The sequence below is a fragment of the Pipistrellus hanaki genome (assembly GCF_964339955.1).
Source record: "Pipistrellus hanaki genome assembly, chromosome: 3".
NCBI classification, from domain to species: domain Eukaryota; kingdom Metazoa; phylum Chordata; class Mammalia; order Chiroptera; family Vespertilionidae; genus Pipistrellus; species Pipistrellus hanaki.
In genome coordinates this window covers 168,496,135-168,516,789 of record NC_140505.1, presented here as the reverse complement: position 1 = coordinate 168,516,789, position 20,655 = coordinate 168,496,135, and the positions used below count along the sequence as shown (strand labels likewise).

The 20,655-nt window shown below is 35.4% G+C and overlaps 1 protein-coding gene across 7 annotated transcripts; it reads left to right on the top strand.

Moving 5' to 3' along the window:
• The first annotated feature begins 3,493 nt into the window (after positions 1 to 3,493).
• LOC311620533 (natural killer cells antigen CD94-like) lies at positions 3,494 to 12,155 on the top strand. 7 transcript variants are annotated; one of them, XM_084879987.1, is made up of 8 exons: positions 3,496 to 3,619; positions 4,787 to 4,879; positions 5,030 to 5,095; positions 5,468 to 5,512; positions 6,510 to 6,661; positions 7,526 to 7,629; positions 8,216 to 8,385; positions 11,980 to 12,155. In XM_084879987.1, the coding sequence occupies exons 1-7, from the start codon at positions 3,613 to 3,615 to the stop codon at positions 8,361 to 8,363; spliced, it is 615 nt and encodes a 204-aa protein (XP_084736113.1). In that variant the 5' UTR covers positions 3,496 to 3,612; the 3' UTR covers positions 8,364 to 8,385; positions 11,980 to 12,155. The 7 variants fall into 7 exon arrangements, with proteins under 7 accessions (XP_084736115.1, XP_084736113.1, XP_084736118.1 ...); XM_084879992.1 differs by lacking the exon at positions 5,468 to 5,512 and adding an exon at positions 4,501 to 4,603 and having other exon boundaries at positions 3,497 to 3,619; XM_084879986.1 differs by having other exon boundaries at positions 3,516 to 3,619; positions 7,523 to 7,629.
• Positions 12,156 to 20,655: the final 8,500 nt, after the last annotated feature.

Sequence of the window (20,655 nt, the reverse complement as noted above, 5' to 3'; positions counted from 1 at the left end):
TATTTCAAGCACTAGAAATACATTTGCTATGCATATGACTTGATTTTACCATTTTATCACAACAAAGATCCAATGCAGGATAATGAAAAACTTTTGTTTATTTCCTAGAGTACAAGGGCAGTATAATTATCAAGTAAAAACCATTTTTACTCTTGAATACTACTCAGTTATAAGAAAGATTAAAGATTAAATGCTACCATTTGTGACAACATGGATGAATCTTGAGAATATCATGCTAAGTGAAATTAGTCAGATAAAGTCAAGAAATATACGATTTCACCCATATGTGAAACATAAAACTGAAAGTAACAAATGAAAAAATAAAAAACACAAACTGAAATTCATAAATAACAGTATTGTGGTTATCAGAGGGGAAGGGAATGAGGAGGTAGTAAAGGGGATCAAATAGATGGTGATAGAAGGAATTTTGACTTTGGGTAATAAACACCATGTGATATACAGATGACTTATCATAGGACTGCACTCTTGAAATCTACATAATTTTATTTACCAATGTGACTCCAATAAATTTAATTAAAAATAAAATTGAATAGACTTCATGTAGACAAAGGATCACTTTTAAATTAGCTTTCTTACCTTGAATTTGCATAAAATGTGGGTGAAGAACTTTCATGCTTACAATCTCAGCAATTTCCATGGTTCAGTGAAAGCATCTCTGTGCACACATGTAAATTAAACAGACGGAAAACTTAACTCATGGACACTGAAAAATAAAATCACATTCCTTGTTTATTGTTGTGTTTTGGTGGTTGAGCAGCCCATCTTTTACAATGAGTTCCATCTATGGTGCTACTATAATGCTTGAAAATAAATATTATAAACAACAAGAAACTTATATGAGAATCTGCTTCATTTGCGGGTTAAGATTAGATTTTATTTCCAGATATTTAATTACAGATCAAGGTCTCTACTATTTTTTAAAAAGTCTTTATTGTAATTATTATATACTAGAAGCCTGGTGCACAAAATTAGTGCACTTGACGGGGTCCCTCAGCCAGGTTTGTGCCCTCTGACACTCAGGGAGGTCTTGGGGGATGTCTGACTGCCAGCTTAGGGGGGCCTAAGCTGTTAGTCGGACATCCTTAGCACTTCTACGGAGGCGGGAGAGGCTCCCGCCACCACCGCTGCGTTTATCACTACCCTTGCCAGCTGTGGGCCTGGCTCCTGGCTGAGCAGCACTCCCCCTGTGGAAGTGCACTGACCATCAGAGGGCAGCTTCTGCATTGAGCATTTGCCCCCTGGTGGTCAGTGTGCATCATAGCGACCAGTCATTTAGCTCTTTGGTTGATTTGCATATTAGCCTTTTATTATATAGGATTCCCATAGACCCCTTCTAGCCCAACACCAGTCTTCTCCCCAAGCCTTTACCACACTATTATCTGTGTCCATGTTTGGCTGATCTTTTCTCATATAACTACCCACCCACTCTCAAAAGTCTCTACTCACTCTAACTGTTTTGGCTCAGTGGATAGAGCGTCGGCCTGTGGACTGAAGGGTCCTGGGTTTGATTCTGGTCAAGGGCACATGCCTGAGTTTTGAGTTCCATCCCCAGTGGGGGCATGCAGGAGGCAGCCAATCAATGATGTCTCTCTCATCACTGATGTCTCTGTCTCTGTCTCTGTCTCTCTCTTTCTCTCTCCTCTCCCTTCCTCTCTGAAATCAATAAAAATATGTAAAAAAAAAAAAAAGAGTCTCTACTCTTCAAAGTTTTATTTACCCATTTGTCCCACATTTGATTTCCCACTAATAAAGTTATTCTTCTGAAGAGAAAAACTTGTAAATTGAGCTATCAGTATACTATCTGAATGACAGAACACAGTAAAAATATAATACTTAAATATTAGTACAAATAAGGGTAATAAAGCAGCTGCAGTTCAAGGAACTTGAAGGGAACTGAACATTGAGAGTTAAATGTTGAAAAAAAAAAACAATGTTGGGGCTCACCTGAATGAGGCACTGAAGGGTGGGCCTAGATCTGTGGTCGGCAAACTGCGGCTCGCGAGCCACATGCAACTCTCTGGCCCCTTGAGGTGGCTCTTCCACAAAATACCACAGTCTGGGCGAGTCTATTTTGAAGAAGTGGCGTTAGAAGCAGTTTAAGTTTTAAAAAAGTGGCTCTCAAAAGATATTTCAATTGTACTGTTGATATTTGCCTCTTTTGACTAATGAGTTTGCTGACCGCTGAGGGCCTAGACCAGCTGAGACTGCTGTAGAGCACAGGTGTGTGTGTGTGTGTGTGTGTGTGTGTGTGTGTGCGTGCGTAAGGATGGAACAGTAATGGGAAATCACTCTAGTTCTACCTTTTTGACCTTCACCTTCCATACGGAGGTTAATGAGGCAGGGATCAGAAGCACACAATGAGAGATAGAAATAGCAACCACACTGTGCTAAAGAAAAGAAATCAAAATCTCAAAACATAAGATACAGGAGATAGGTCTGACTTGAAATACATTGCATTGTGTGCTCTGGAGGAAGATAGCCTGGGTCTCAAACTTAATGACCTTGGTCATGTATTTAGTTCTGCCTTTGTGTTCTCATTAGAAGAATAAGTATATTTATTATTAAGCAACTAGATGCCCAGTGCATGAAATTCATGCTTGGGGGGCAGGGGGAGATGGTGTCCCTCAGCCCAGCCTGCACCCTATCCAATCTGGGTCCCTCCAGGGATATCTGACTGCCTAATCAGGCAGTGGAACATCCTTCTTACAACCCAGGACTGCTGGCTCCCAACCATTTGCCTGCCTGCCTGCCTGCCTGCCTGCCTGCCTGATTGCCACTAACTGCTTCTGCCTGCCAGCCCATATCATCTCCTAATCACTCCCCTGCCAGCCTGATAGATGCCTAACTGCTCTGCTAGCCTGATTGCCCCTACCTGCCTTCCCCTGCAGGACTGGTCTCCCCTAACAGTCCTCTCTGCCGTCCTAGTCACCCCTAACTGCCTCACCAGTCACCCCTAACTGCCCTCCCTTGCCAGCCTAGTTGCCCCTAACTGCCCTCTCCTGCTGGCCTGGTCACCCACAACTGCCCTCCCCTGCTGGCCTGATTGCCCACAACTGCCCTCCTCTGCTGGCCATCTTGTGATGGCTATCTTGTGTCCACATGGGGGTGGCCATCTTGTGTGTTGGAGTATTACCTCTTTATTATAAAGGACATTCAGATACAAATGTGCTAACATATTCCAAGTAATTGAATCTGTGTTCAAAGCCAGTAAATTTAAATGTTTATCATTATTAAAAGAAGGAAATTCTTGTGGCACTTTATTGTACTAAGTAAATTTGCCTTTGGTGTGCCCATCTTTCCCCCCAATATTTTTAAAAGATGATCTCTGTTCAAACATTAAGAAAAAAGACACCTTTCACTTTTTTTTTTCTTCTGATTGTCAAGGAATTTGCATTACACAGTGTAGTGAGAATTTCCTGTACTGTGGTTTCCGGAACATCAAGCGTATCACTAAAACACACCATTTTTTCTTTTCCTTTTGAGTTTCCTCATACAGAACTCTCAGGTTCTTAGCCTTCAGCTTCAACACCATTCTTCCTAAACAAACAAACATCGTGGCTTCTCTGTGTCTACACTGGAAGAACATTCCTCATGGCAGGTATGTCGGCCTGACTCATAAATTTAAAAATAAATATAAACGGAAATAAACAGTATGATGTGGGTATAGCTCATTTCAGGGCATGCTTTCAGGAAATAGTGTGGGAAATGTTAGGCCATTCTGTAACTTAAAAATTATTTGTGAGGCTTTTCCAACTGGTTTAAAAAGTGACTAATGGCAGGGAAAGCTCTAAATTCTAATTGAGAACTGAACTCACCAGCTTAAATTATGAGCCACGTTCTCTAGTATGAATAGAGAATACCAAATATTTAGGATACAGTGCTTACAAGCACTATTTTAAAATTTTGCATTGGGTTGTGACATGCAAACACCAACCAGATTGACAGTGGTCTGTTGTTAATGACACAATTTTGGGAGTCTGCTGATGTTAACATAGGATCTCCTAATGTTAAATTGTTGTCAGGACAATGGTTATAAGCAAGGAATATGGGGTATTTAGTAATATAATGTTCTTGTAAAAATTGTTGCTTATGTATCATAATCTAATGTGATATAAACCCAGCTCCCCAAGTATTGACCATGGTTTGATCCAGATACATCAATGTCTTTGCTTCCCTGTAAAAGCTCTACACATCTAGGAGCACCTGACCTATCTCAGAAGGACATGCTCCCAAGTGTGTTGTGTACAATGACAGAATATATTAAATAAAGACTGGTCTTAGACAAACTTTCCTTTGATTTCTGACTTGGGTACTTACTAGCTTTTATACCTTGAGAAAATAGCAAAAATAATTAGTTCTAAATTTTTTCATCTACCTAGTGGGAATCATATCTTGTGATTTTTGCTAAGAAAATTAAAGTAGATATTTGTTTTGTGAGCCCATAAAACAGAGCTTGGTGCCTGTTTCTTCTTACTCCAGATCGCTGGACTTCTTTGTCAAATTAAAAATAAATGTTGAATCCACTTTCTGAGAAAGAGCTGGTAAAGAAGAAAATATATGGATAACCTTCCTAAAGAATAAAGTACATCACATAAAATGTTTAATTTTGGGTGGAATTCTCAATGGAATGTCTTCATTTTCCAATGTTTCAGTTGGGTTTTCAAACTGAATAAATTTTTGTATTTTCTCTCTGGTGTCTGCGTATCAGCACTTTAGCTCCTGTGTTTGTTGTTCAACTCATCCCTCCACCTCCCTTTCTCTACAGCTTTTCAGAGCACACTATGGAGGTTGACTTCTGGGATCTTAGGAGTAACGTGCCTTGTGCTGATGGCCACTTTAGGAATTTTGTTGAAAAATGGTAAGCTTTTATAGGCAAGCATATATACCAGGAAAGATCAAGACTTAAATAAAGCCTTCAATAAGAAAGGTTTTGTTTTACTAATGTACGATATTGTGTTATTTTATAAACCTGTATCTAATTAAGTAAATTTCTAATTATTTCTTAAAGCATTTACTAAACAAAGTATTCTGCCAACATCATCTCCAGTACCCACCACCATGGAACCTCAGGAAGGTAGGTTCCATAATTTGGAAAATATTAGTTTTGATAGAGCATGAAATAGTTTTTTGTTTTTCTCACACAGAAGTGTGATGGAATATTACACTTAGTAAAAGACAAGTTTGTAGACTAGAATAATCTCATTTCTTTGTTCTCTAATGTAAAAATTATTAAATTACATTGAGTGTACATCATTTATATATTTAAGCAATAAGGAAAATTTGGCCTGAAGGATGTGTTTTTCCTGTATGAATGCTAATGTTTAAATAACAAATAAAAAACAAATTATAGTACATATTACAGCTAATCCTTATTATCTGCCAGTGTTTGCTCATAACTTATATTTATATATATCTTTACTGTTGCTTCATTTCTTACATGACTCAGAACATAGTGCAGAGATTTCTGCAAATCTGAGCCTACTTTTCCATTGTAAGTCAACTCAGTCCAATTTCTTTTAATGCATTTCCCCAAATTCTCTCCAACTTGTCTCATCATCTATGATCAAATGGTATTTTATTTATCTTTTTACCAGCTTTATTGAGATATAATTGACATATAACATTGTGCTAGTATAAGTTTACAATATACAATGAGTTGATGTTGATATACTTATATGTTATAACATGATGACCACTGTAGCACTAGATAATACATCTATCATATCACATAATTGCATTTCTTTTTTGTCCTGAGGACATTGAAAATCTACCCTTTAGCAACTTATAAGTGTATAATGCAGTATTGTTAACTGTAATCCCAAGGTTATTCAGTAGACCCTCAGAACACTGATCTTCTAACTGGAAGTTTATTTTCAACTTCTCTCCATTTCTCCTCATGCAATGACCATTCTACTCTATAATTTGAGCACCATTCACTTGGCAAAGATTTGAGTCCATACCATGTATCATTACGTCTGTCTCTGAGGATAAAATATTCATTGGTCTTCAAACTAATTGTTTTATCTTCAGTTTGAAAATAAAATATCTAAAATATATACCATAATTCTCCTAATGTACCATATTTATTCCTGGCTCAGAAAATATGCTAAAATGTCTTTCACTTTTAAATATCTCTTCCATCTAATTAATCCTATTCACACAGAAGAGCTCAACTTTGGGTCACTTCCTACACTCAGCTATAGGATGTTTTAACATACTGAATTTCTTATGTATATTTACCCAAAATAGCATTAATTATGATTAATAACAGATTGATAATTCTGGTGCTATCTCTACAATACAATGCCCATGATTCATTCACATGGCTATACTCTGAAGTAGTCTCTCAAAAAATATTTGTAGAAAAAAAATATTTGTAGGAAAAAAAAATTGTAGAAAAATATAAAATAATTTTTGAGAAAATAGTGCTTAAAAAATTGAGTCTCCAATGACTTTAGTCAAGTTTTATTTATTTATTTTTCTTTTAGGCTCTGGCTGCTGTTTTTGCAAAGAGAAATGGATTGGGTACCAATGCAACTGTTACTTCATTTCCAATGAAAAAAAAACTTGGGCAGAAAGTAGGGATTTCTGTGCTTCTCAGAATTCCACTCCACTTCAGTTGAAAAACATGGATGAGCTGGCATGTATTTAATTCTTTTTAAAAAAAAATTATATTGTCTTTGGCTTAGGATAACATATTGTCTAAGTTAGCTAATTACTTTGATTCAAGTCTTTTCAGATAGTAAATGGATGGTATTTTGACATAATAATGACTTACTACTTTTTTATTCCTTAGAACAATCATTATAAAGCCAACACACAATTTCTCAAAATTTTATATTATATCATATTATATTATAGGAATAAAAGTTGAGATAGATGCCAGGTAAAGTACAAGAGACATTTTAGAGAGAAATCAAAGAAGAAATGAGTAATAGGTCATTATCTTTTATTTTAAAAAACAAGCAAGTTTGTAATTTTTAGGTTTTTTTAATTGAATATATAATTTTTATAATTGTATAGCTGTTGCGATTATTTTAGAATATAAGGAGGAGTAAATATGAAAGCATGATTATAATAGTTACCCAACTCTTAAGACAAGTGAAAGAGTTCTCCAGGTGCATGAGTAACCTGTGGGGAGAATAGGACAAAAAGGTTATGTCTGAAAAACTATTCCTCAAGATGCTTTTGATTTGGAATCCAATTTTATGATTGATCTTCTGTGAAGGAACTATTTCATGAAAATCTAACCCCTTTATAAAGTTTTCCTTTCATTCCAGAATTGAGATTTGTGATATTTTTTTCTTCATAAATGAATGGACCTCATATGTGAGAACATGATGAGACATGACCATACTTCCTGTACTAGACTTTTATAATAATTTCAGTTTGATTGATTTAGAGTAGAGTCTGGATCTGATTCTGGACACTAACTTTCTTTAGAGGACTTTATTTGTAGAGTGGATTCAAATTAGATTAATAATTTGTCTCTCTTTTAAAGCAGCCATTTATAAAATACCTTAGAAATTTTTATTGGATTGGACTCTCTTACTCTGACAGACATCATGCCTGGTTGTGGGAGAATGGCTCTGCTTTATCCAAAGATCTGTAAGTTTCTGATGGTCAAGACTTTCCTGTACTTTATGAGTTTATCCTTAGTACTCAGAAAATATAAATTCCAGGGACAATGTAGCTAAAATAAACCTGTTTGGAGCATGAAATACAGAAAAGATTAGATACAAGAGAACAACAGTTTTAGACATATAGAACATCCACATAAATGCTCAAGTGACACAAGTTACTGTACTTTTGATCATAAAATAGGTTTTGACTTTTTCTTTTTACCTTGGTACCAGGACTTGTCTGAGCAGATAATTATCAACAACAGAAGAGATAAAAAGCTGCCCTCTCACACATAAACTGCCCAGGAAAAGCAGGATAGCTATTCTTTTTTTTTTTTCCTGGTAGTATCCAATATTCTCAGCACCCTCCCACATTTTTATAATTGGAGCTTATTTTCTGTATATTTGTAATCTTGGAATATTGCTTCCAGTCACAAACCTGCTATTATAGCATTATACAACAACACTTTTATGCTCTAATTTGTTTTCCTAGATTAAATTAGCAAATACATATTTTCAGATAGGAAATTTTCATTTCCTTTTTCTATGTAACATTTTATTTTTCATTACAGATTTGCATTAACTGAAGATTTATATCCAGGAAACTGCATCATGTTTAACGCACCCAAAACTGTTTTGAATGAACCCTGCACAGATGAAAATTTTTATATCTGTGAAGAACCGCTTAGGTGTTACTTAGGGCAGAAGGGTGGGCAATGAAAGCCCAGCATTACTAAGAACGGTAAGTCTTCCTCTTACATCATTACTAATTATCTGTTTCTGAGATCTGTAAAATGCTTCATATTATATTTTATCATGCAATTTCATATATTTGAGAACATGCATTTTACAATTGATGAGATGCATGCATGTATACCTAAAATTACAAAACCTCAGGTAAATAATTTAATAAATACTTTGATTTAGTGCATATGATCAATATTGTCATGTATATATTCTGGTAAATTTTCTCTGCAGAAATTTAAATTAAACAACTTACATTGAATAATATACACCAACATTATTTCAGACCTTTGTGTGGAGTACTATATTGGGAATTCCCATCATCATCTCACGTTTCTGGTAGTTCTTTCTGGATACCTATACTTCTACATGAATGGACCTCATATGTGAGAATATGATGAGTTAATGAGTTAACATGAGTTAATGTAGAGTTGAAAGTGCATATAAGTTTCCTCAGGTGTATCTTCCAGCTCCAGAGGGGCACACCTTTGCATTTTCTCTTGATGCTCCTGAATTTTGTAAGGAGATTTTAAATATTTGGTTAAATATGTGATTCCTGTGTGATTGCTTTCAGAATTTGCAAGAGTAAAGGGTCTCCAAATCCTGATCACATACATTGACAATATCTCTTTCTTTACTTCACTCTTCCTTATCAATCAATAAAATATTTGTACATGCATTGAAGATCTTAAACTCTAATCAATCCCAAGAACCTTTTCCTAAATGATATGTGTAAAATATGAACAACTCCCTTCTTTTTGTGGAAGAGGGAGTGAACCATTTTATAGAGGGGTTTCTGAATGTGTCATAGAAGGGCTAGGAACACAATGAGGTCCAAGTCCTGAGATCTGGATGAGGTTTTTACAGTCTCACAGATTTCAGAATCCAATTTCCTTTCTTTTTCGTTAATTGTTGTATACACATATTTAGAAATTTATATTTACATATCTATGTATTTAATAGTTTTATATTTCAATTAAATAATAATAATAATAATTAAGAATTCAAATTGATTTTTAATGTATAATGAGCCAGGAAGAAGAAAGAATCTTTTATGTGTCATTATATAAATATAACAAGATTAAAAGCAGAACTCATTACTTTCATGTATAAAGATAGACTTAGGAAAAATACATTTTTTAAGTTATATTATGAAAATACAACACAGGACAGGCTAAAACATTTTTCAAAGGTTTAACTGGAACTAAGCGAACATACATTGTACTTCAAGGATATTTTATGTTTTGGCTTTATTGTCCACATGATTTCCAAATAATACACAATAATTTCAATTTAAAACACAGTATGATAAGATTATAATTAAATGAGTAATTTCTCTTCTGACTCTCCCCTCTCCCTGTCTCCTCTCATGAAGCAATTTCCTTTGGGATTCTTGTTTCTTTTGTTTGACTGTTTTCTTGCTTAGAGTGATTTTCTCTGCAATGAACCAAAGATGTTCCATTTTCACACTTTCTGTCCAGATTGAATGCTTTCAAAATTTGTCTCCACTGGGAGAGCTAAATCACTGTTGGCTCCCAATTATAGCTCTGAGTTGTTTTCAGCTTCCATATAATTTCAAAGTATTCCAATGGAAAGTTCTGGATTGAATGGAAGATTCTAGTCAACCATGACAGTGTGTCTCTCTCACAGCATGGTCCCCTTATATTAGTCATACACAGGCCTTGACCATGTGACCCATTTCATGTTTGACATTATTCCTCCCACTCTTACCTGCATTCTGCTTTCCTTCATCCTGAAAGTCTCTTTATAATCTTTGGGATGGGTGAGACTTCTTTTACATAAAGGTCTTTCTACTAAGTATTTTTCTTCCCTCTGACATGGGATTTCTAATAGTATATTCTATGAGGATAGATGCTTTATTTTTTTCTTTTGTTCTCCTTTTTTTTTTTTTAAATGGGATTGTGCACATGAGAGGATTTAGTTGAGTGACTATTTCAGTGTTATATATAAAACAAATAGAAGAGGGTGAGGAAATGTCTAAGAAACACACAAAAAATATGGCTGTAGTCCACGTAGTCTTCCTTATTTTATTCTGAAACCCTAAATATGTAACCCCAAGTATCTATAATACATGCTATGTGTGGATTCATGGCAAATTATGAGGAGGTTAGGAACTTAACAATAGAACATGTTTATTACCTGGTATTATCTTTGGATCAGGAATTGGCCATTGCTTGGTTGTTTCCTTATCTGTGGTTTCATAAGCCTAGAACAAAGGCCTTCACCAGCCTGCCTTCTCATCTGAAACGCAGAGTTCTATTCCAAGCTCCTTCGGGATGTCGGCATAATTTAAATCCTTGTGGTTGTGGGACTGAGGCCCTCAGCTCCCAGAAGCCACCCCTCTCTGTTGCCATTTTGAATGCTGTGAGGAGCGCGTTGGTGTCTCATTGTGGCTTTATGGTTACCCCAATATATTTATTCTTAGTTACTCCATTAGTGACATCTAAATTTGTCCAATAGGATTATTTATATTTGGGTCGGGACAGCTTTCTGCTTATCTCAAGATATTTGAGCATCAGTTTTTGCCTCTTGGTCATAGTAAGGACAGTGAACTAACCAACTAACTAATTATTTATAGTAAGTTTTTTTTTTTAAGTTCAAAAGTCTCAAGGGCCAATTTGTATATTGATAAGTTACAGTGGAGAAAATTGGTTAGACATTCGGTCTCCATTATATGAACAAACCCTGCAAGAAACTTCTGCCTCAGCTCTCCAAAAACCAAATTTCACCACACAAATATCAGAACAAATATTAGCAGTTTTATCCAGAGAAAAATTATCTTTGTGTAAATAAACTTTGGGAAGTTTATTCCTGGATGTTTATCAGTCCCCAACTCATTTGAATACTCTTTCTCCTGCTGTATCAGACTATTTGCCTTTATTAAAAGCATTATATAAGTATGCTCATGGGAGCCTTATCATTTCTTTTGGAAATATTTGGAATATTTACCCACACTTTACATTTCTTTTGGAATTTTGGAATTTTTTCTCTTTACATCCTCAAAGCATTCTATAAAAAGTGAATTGTGAATGTTTTTAGCTTTGTGGGCAAGTCTTCTGTTGAAACTACTCAACTCTGCCATTGTAGTGCAAAAAGAAAACATAGATAGTATGTATATGAATGGTTTAGCTGTGTTACAAGGGAATTTTATTTAGAAAAATAAATGGTGGGACAAATTTGCTCCACAGGCCATAGTTTGCCAATTCACGTCAAGTTGTGTGAAATGAGATTATACAGTCACCAACCCTACTCTCTACATTGCCTTATTCTTTCTTAGGTCACATAGTAAGAGTTGTCAATGTACTTATAAATTTTACATAAAGAGGTGTGTCTCATATTATCAGTCTTTGTTTATTATAAAGGTGAAAATCCACAAAGTATGTATTATAGTCAAATGCTAGTTGTTCACCAATGATTCACACTTTCAGATTCACATAACTTTGCTTAAATTCCCACATTGTCTCACAGTTGATATGTGTGACCAGTGAAAGACAGTGGAAATGATAGTATGCCACTTCTGAGTCTAGTTCACAAAAGATAGTGTGGCTTCTTCCTTCTTTTTCTCTTTCAGGTCACTCGATATGGGAATGCCAGCCATCGTATCAGGAGCAGCCTTGTTGAAAGACATTATGACAAGGAGCTAAAACCTCTTTGTTGAACTGTACACTTGAAACATGTATGATTTTGTGAACCTAGATTACCTCAATACATTCAATTAAAAAAGAAATAAAGTCTGTTTCTAGCAGCTATGTAATGAGCATGTCTTGCAAGCCAACTTTCCAGCTCTACTCAAGCCTTCAGATATCAGAGCCCCAACTATCTTGACAGTCACCTAATAAGAGAACCTGAGTCACATCCAAATTGTTCAAGAATTCCCAACCCTCAGAAACTTGTGTGATAGAATGTGTTTATTCTTTGAAGTTGAAATTTGTTGGACTTAGTGGTATACTCTCTCATAAAGACCTGTCTTAAAAAACAAAACAAAAGGAAACATACAAAAGCAAACAAAATATTATTGAAAGAAGTCAACAATTTCCCAAAGTTCATCCTCCTAGAGGTTCCATGCCTCAAAATTGCCTTTATATAGTCATTACACTTTATTTTGTTTTCAATAAAGTTGACCCAGTTCCAGTACCCAACTTGGGCCCCAATTGCTTTACATCAAATCAATCATTTGTCTTATTCATCAGCCACAGTAATTTACATCAAGCCTAGTTGTTGTCAAGAAAATGAAGATGAGCCCTTGGAGGTCCCTTATAAGAACACAAGGAAAATAAGATAGACTGAACATAACAGTTTATATTACATTGTTTTTATTATACAAATTTCAAAACTAGGCAAAAATAAAGCACAGTTCACATTAGACATGGAGGCCATGTGATAGGTAAAGATGGTGATAGTATATGGAAAGAGAAAGAAGAAGGAGGAAAGATCTTAGTAATCCTTGAAATTTTCTATTTCTTTACATGGGTTTAGTTGCATGGGTTTTGAATCTGATGGTTGTTAAACTTTATGTTTTTATTAATTTTTACTATATAAATTATATTTTATTCAAAAGGGTTAGAAGAGAGAATGTTTGTTGAATTTTTTTTGTTGTTGTCTTCAATAGGTTTTGATATGAGGCAGGTCTGGTATCCATTTTTCACTTTTCAATAATCACAGCTATGTATCTCCAAGCCTTACACAATCTTACTCAACCTTTAATTTTAACATGAGTCCTTTTTCTTCATATCTTTCTGAGGATGTATTTCCTTGCTCTATAACTCTATTCTATTCCAGAGTGGATTGGGGACAGATTTGAGCATTACCTCCTTTCTAATGACACACAAATTTTAATCATTAGCTGAGGTCTCTGTGATTGTCAGAGTTCCAGTGTATTTCAGCTATAGAGCAGAGATGAGTCAATATTTTCTCAAGCCAGGTATCGCCATATCACCTTTGGGGGACATTGAAAAATACATCAAATTAAGATGAACACATTTTTTTGATGTTGTTCATTCTGGCCTAAGGATATTTTGTTCATTAGTTTTTAGAAAGAATGGAAGAAAGGGAGGGAGGGAGAGAGGGTAACATCAATGTGAGAGAGGCACATTCATTGATTGCCTCCTGCATGTGCTCCAACTGACACCTGGGATCAAACTTGCAACCCAGATATGTTCCCTTGATCAGGAATCAAACCCTATGACCTTTTAGTGTGCAGGCTGACGCTCTATTCACTGAGGTACACTGGCCAGGGTTAAGCTGAACACTTTTAATTTGATATTGAATGGACATTTGACCAACTTATCTGGTTACTACTTTTCTTTGAAATACTCATTATAAAACTGACATAACTGTCTTCAGAAATTTTATGAATAACATAAAATTAAAGTTTTTGGGAAAATGTTATAAAACGTGTAAATTTATAAGAAATAAAAATAGGTCACTTGTTAAATTTTAAGCTACAGATGCCTGTGTTTCTGTTAAAATGAAATGTTCTAAATCATAAATAAAATGTATATATTCAGCCCTAATTGGTTTGGCTCAGTGGATAGAGCATCAGCCTGTGCATTGATGGATCCCAGGTTCAATTCCGGTCAAGGATGTGCCTTGGTTGGGGGCACATTCTCAGTGAGTTGTGTGCAGGAGGCAGCTGATTGATGTTTCTCTCTTATCGATGTTTCTAACACTTTATCCCTCTCTTTTCCTTTCTATAAAAGATCAATAAAATATATTAAAAATATATGTATTCAATAGTCTTACTATTTTAATATATCACTTAAATAAACCTAATAGGTTCATATTCTGTCCTTTAGGTAATTAGAAATATAATAGGCCATCACAATTCTAACACCTAACTTCATTCAAGACATGGTAAAATTTCATTTGTTTTCATTGCTTTACTCAACAAAGTTGAATCATAATAATTTTAACTCATTGCTTACATTTGGTTTAAATTAATTAGCTTTATCTATGTCTCTGAAATAACATGTGGAACCATATTTGAGGTATAAAAATAAAAATTAATGCATCTTTTTTAAGAAGGAAGTTCTCGCTATGCCTGCATTCAAAGCCCGTGCTTTACTGTATAAACTATAGAAACATACCCATAAAGATGTCTTGAGATGGAATCTCTAGTTACTTAGGAAAGATGTGTGGCTTAAAACATTTAAGTTCTGACTTCTAAGAAAAGTTATTCATTCTCTATAACTGAATGTGAAAAAGTAATAGTAAACTTAAAAAAAAGAGAGAGTGAAAGAGAGAGAAACAGGCCATGTGGTTATCACTTACTTTAATTTGGTCCATGAGGATGAATGGCTGAGTCTGATGGAATACATTCACTTCATTTAAAATCCTAGGTGCCCAGAGTTGTACAAGCAAAAATATATAAACAAATATTGTGTCATCGGGGCTTCAAAGAGAGGGATTAATTTCTTGTGTCTGACTCTGTTCCCAACCAGGACCTCAGGAACTCCCTACCATCTCTGTAGTGGGTCAGACAGGCCGCAATCAATTCTGGGAGGATGGCCCTACTTTCTCTCATAATTTAAGTGTCTCATAGTTCGACTGTTCCTCTGCCCTTTCTGAGTTTAAGCTAAGGTCTCAGCAAGCAATTAAAGTTTCATAGAATTGCCCTGCCAGTAAGATCTTAGGGTGTTAAATTTGAGACAAGGAAACAATAATAATTTATCTCTATCCAGATTGCACCAGTGGCTTAAAGGATAAAAGTGTTCTTGTGCCATGTGTGTTTTAACTTCTGTTCACTGTAGGCTGGTGTGTACACACACACACACACACACACACACATCTCTATTTCATTATCCTGTACAGTGCAGGGAGTGGGGAAAGTGATGAAGTCAAAACAATTATATTTGAAAGAAACAGCTTATTTAGCTCTTTTCTCAAGAAAAAAACTCAATATTTAAATGACTGAAAACAGAAATTCTTACATTTTACTAGTTACAAGCCATGCTCATTAATCGGCCACTAGAAGGCAGAGAAACACATCAAAGTGTATTTTATCTCGTAACAAATATCATATAAATACATTTTAAACCATGCACATTGGTAATGATTCCATTTATTTTTCTACTTTAAATAAAAAGAAAATGTATTTTTTAAAATTTCTGACTTTGTTAAATGTAATTTGAACTTTTTCTTTTGAAACCCTGTTTCACACAGTGCTTGCTTTCAGATTTTCCCAAGAGAAACAAAATCTGTGCCTGGTTAGTTTTGTTCAATATCTTTTTTTTTTTTTTTACCTTTTCTCTTGGATTTTTTGTTTTTGTTTTACTTATGCTTCTCAGTAAAGGAGTTACTCAATTGTCCTTTTTTTCCTGATAAATTCAGAAAACACGTTCCCTTAATATCATGAGGTGTAAAACTCACTTTTATGTTTATGTTGCACATGTCTTAAAAATTGGATTGATATTCTGATTTTGTATTTAATTGTATCCTTCAGACACTGAAAATCCAATTGAGGTGAGTATGACTTGACATCACTATTTCACCTTGGACTGGATCAATGCAGGATAATGGAACACTTCCATTTATATCTTCAGGTATAAGAACAATGTGACCATCAAACCAAAACCATTTTACTTTAGAATAAAGTGAGATATAAGAGAAATAAAATAAAGTTATATGCTAACAGATGCAGAATATAAAAAATCAGATTTCAAAATATCTAAAGTCTAAAATCACATAAAATATACTTCTTGGAAATATAATTTTTATTTTATTTTATTATCTATTTTTTGCCAAAGGGAACCATGCATATGCTTTAAAAATCCATAATACAGAAGTACTTATTTTGAAAAATAACATTTCTTTCTCCTTCTACTCTCACCCTGGTTGGCAGTTGGACATCCCCTGAGGGGTCCCAGATTGGAGAGGGTGCAGGCTGGGATGAGGGGAACCCCAACCCCTGTGCACAAATTTTGTGCACTGGGCCTCTAGCTTAGTCATAAAAAGGAATGGAGTACTGATAGATGCTGCTATATGAATGAGCCTCTAAAACACTATGTTTCAGTGAAAGATACCAAAAGGTGAAATACAAAGTGGGGTAAAAGTAGGTTTACAGTTGTTCATATGGAAAATAAATAAAATAATAAAGAAATAATAAAAGAAGAAATAACTGTTTCACATACTCACAATTGTGGACCTACTTTTGCCCCATGCTGTATAATATGATTCTGTTTCTATAAGATATTCTGAATAGGTAAATCCACAGTTACAGAAAACAGATTACTGGTTGCCGGGAAGGAAGGGAGAATGAAGAGTACTGCTTATTGGGGTTTTAGTTGGGATAATAAAAATATTTTGAACTGAAAATAAATGATGATTTTAAAAGGCCACTCTCAATACAAGACAACAAATTTGGACAAAAATATGTTATGTTATGAATAATCTTAGTAATATTTTCATTATGATAGATACTGACCAGTATATATTGACCAGTATTGTATCTAATGAAAGAGTAATGTGAAAATTAACCATCACTCCATCACAAAGATGGCGGCACCAATAGTAGCCAGGGCACTGGATGCTGGCAGTATAGTCCCAGCAATGAGCCTCAGCATCCCATAAGCCCTGGTACATGGAGGGAGGATGGGCGGACAGGCCTCTGGCTGGTGGCTGGCCAGGACTTGTGGAATGCTGGGGAAGCATCGCCCCGGTGGGAGGGAGGGCAGGATACTGACATTGTTGCAGGCCAAGCTGAGGGACTGCCCCCTCCCCGTGCATGAATTTCATGCACCAGGCCTCTAGTATACAGATGATAGGAAATATACCTTCTTTTCAAATGCATCTGAAGCATCAAAAACATTATTCAATAGATATATTGATCTTTATTTATGTATTTATAGACAATTAATATTAATATGAAACTCAAGAAAAGTAAACACATATGGATATTTTAACTGAATAAATACATATATATGCTCTATATAGATGTATGTGTGTGTGTGTGCATCCTAAAGCCAGTGTTCTACTTTGCAGAAAAATCCTTGAGAAATATTACATTAGAGTCAGAAAATTATGTTGATGCCAATTATCTTCACTCCTCATTAATATTGTTCTGTCATGTTAGCCAACGAGGCTAGAAAAAAACTAAATAAAAATATTAAAATGAAATAAAATCTCTTTATTTCCACAAGACATGATAATGTATGAAAATAATATGAGAGAATCAATGATAAACCCAGCTCAAATAATAAGTAATTTAGCAAATTGGCAGGTTGTGAAATTAATTTACTAAAATAAATAGCAATAGTTTACAGAAGTAAGACCAATTAGAAGACAATGGGTGAAACCCCTATTTACATAACCATAAATACAATAAAATATTTAGGAATAAATACAAAAATAGAACTGGTGGACTTCCTGGAAGATTGCGGCCAGGTAAACACTTGTACAGCCTGCCTCCCACAACCATATCAGTGCTGCAACGGGGGATCTTATCTGAGTCCTGAAAGGACCAAAACTGTGGGGCCCCGACTGGTGGGGACACGCAGATTCCTCAGAAAGGAGAGAGAAATCAACACAGGAGAGAGACATCCTGAAAAGAGAGACCATGGGGAGACAAAGAAACAGCCCACAAATGAAAGAAAAGCAGGCATCACTAGAAAAGGAAGTAAATGAGTTAGAGGCAAGCAACCTACCAGAGCAAGAATTCAGAGTAACAATCATAAGATGGCTAAAAAGAATGGAAGACAAATTTGACAATATGAGTAAGACCCAAGAGGAAATGAAGAAAACCAAGAGGAAATGAAGATGACTCAAGAAGAAATGAAAAATGACATCGCTACTATGAAGAACTCAATAGAAAGCATCAAAAGCAGACTAGAAGAAGCAGAGGACCGCATCAGTGAGCTAGAAGACATGATGAAAAAAAATACCCAATTAGAACAGCTTCTAGAAAAAAAATTTAAAAAGAAGGAGGAGAGCCTACGGGAGCTTTGGGACAATGCAAAACAAAACAATATTCGAATAATAGGGGTTCTGGAAGGAAAGGAAACTGAGGTAGACATGGAAAAGTATTTCAAGAAATAATGACAGAAAACTTTCCCAAGATAGAGAAGAAAAAACCCACGCAAATCCAAGATACTCTCATAGTCCCAAGCAAAATGAATCCCAGAAGACCGACACCAAGGCACATTATAATTAAATTGGCAAACACCAACGACAAAGTAAGAATCTTAAAAGCAGCCAGAGAGAGACAGAAAGTTACATATAAAGGAACCCCCATCAGACTAACAACTGATTTCTCAACAGAAACTTATCAGACCAGAAGGGAATGGGATGAAATATACACAGTCATGCAAAGGAAGGGTCTGAATCCAAGAATACTGTGCCCAGCAAGGCTATCAATCAAAATTGAAGGCGCACTCAGGAACTTCAGAGACAAAATAAGACTAAAGGAATTTATCTCCACCAAACCAGCAATGCAAGAAATGCTAAAGGGTCTACTGTAAAAATAAAGAAATAGGAAGTGAAGAAGGAACGCAGGGGTATAGAAGAAAAATGGCGTCAAATGAGTACCTATCATTAATAACTTTAAACGTAAATGGTTTAAATGCTCCAATCAAAAGACATAAGGTAACAGATTGGATAAGAAAACAAGACCCATACATCTGTTGTCTACAAGAAACCCACCTCAGAAAAAAAGATGCACACAGACTGAGGGTGAAGGGATGGAAAAAGGTTTTCCAGGCAAATGGCAATGAAGAAAAAAGCTGGGGTAGCAATACTTATATCTGACAAATTAGATCTCAGAATGAAGGACATAACAAGAGATAATGAAGACCACTTCATAATACTAAAGGGAGCAATCCAACAAGAAGAAATAACCCTGGTAAATATATATGCACCCAATACAGGAGCACCCAAATACATAAAAAAACAAAACAAACAAAAAAAAAAAAACTGCTGGAGGACGTTAAGGGAGAGATTAATAGCAATACAATCATAGTAGGAGATTTTAATACCCCACTGTCATCCTTCGACAAATCATCTAAACAAAAAATCAGCAAAAAAAATCAATCCTAAATGACTCACTAGACCAGATGGAATTAATCGACATCTTCAGAACATTCCACCCCAAAGCCACAGAATATACTTTCTTCTCAAGTGCACATGGGACATTCTCAAAGACAGACCACATTTTGGGAGATAGGCAAAGTCTCTTCAAATTCAAGAAGATAGAAATCATATCAAGCATCTTCTCAGATCATAATGGCATAAAACTGGAAATTAACTACAATAAAAATAATCCAAAGAAATCAAACATATGGAGACTAAACAGCATGCTATTAAACAAGGACTGAGTTACCAGAGAAATCAAGGAAGAAATTAAAAACATCCTGGCAACAAATGACAATGAAAACACAACAATCCAAAATCTATGGGACAGAGCAAAAGCAGTTTTGAGAGGTAAGTTCATATCTCTACAAGCCTACTGCAAAAAACGAGAAAAAATGGTAACAAATGATCTAACTCTACAACTCAAAGAGTTAGAAAAAGAGCAACAAGAAAAGCCCAGTGTAAGCAGAAGAAAGGAAATAACAAAAATCAGAGCAGAGATAAATGACATAGAGACCAAAGAAACAATACATAAGATCAACAAAACCAAGAGCTGGTTCTTTGAAAGGATAAACAAGAGAGATGAACCTCTAGCCAGGCTAACCAAGAAACAAAGAGAGAGGACCCAAATAAACAAAATCAGAAATGAAAGAGGTGAAATAACAACAGACCCCACCAAAATACAACGGATTGTTACAAAATACTACGAACAACTCTATTCCAACAAACTGAACAAGCTGGAGGAAATGGACATATTCCTAGAAAAATACAAACTTCCAAAACTCAATCAGGAAGAATCTAAAAATCTCAATAGGCCAGTGACTTGGGAAGAAATTGAAACAGTCATCAGAAAGCTTCCAGCAAACAAAAGCCCAGGGCCAGATGGCTTCACAGGAGAGTTTTACCAAACATTCAAGGAAGAATTAAACCTATCCTCCTCAGACTATTCCAAAAAATCCAAGAGGAAGGAACACTTCCAAACTCCTTCTATGAAGCCAGCATCACCCTAATACCAAAACCAGATAAAGACAACTCAATGAAAGAGAATTACAGGCCAATATCCCTCATGAACACAGATGCCAAAATCCTCAACAAAATTCTAGCAAATCGACTCCAGAAGAACATCACAAAGTTCATACACCATGACCAAGTAGGATTTATTCCAGGAATGCAAGGATGGTACAAT

Coding starts and splice junctions, on each gene's coding strand:
- LOC311620533 (XM_084879986.1), top strand. Junction 4,880..5,029: donor AGGAATTTTGTTGAAAAATG/GTAAGCTTTTAT, acceptor TATTTCTTAAAG/CATTTACTAAACAAAGTATT. Junction 6,662..7,522: donor TGAAAAACATGGATGAGCTG/GCATGTATTTAA, acceptor TCTCTTTTAAAG/CAGCCATTTATAAAATACCT.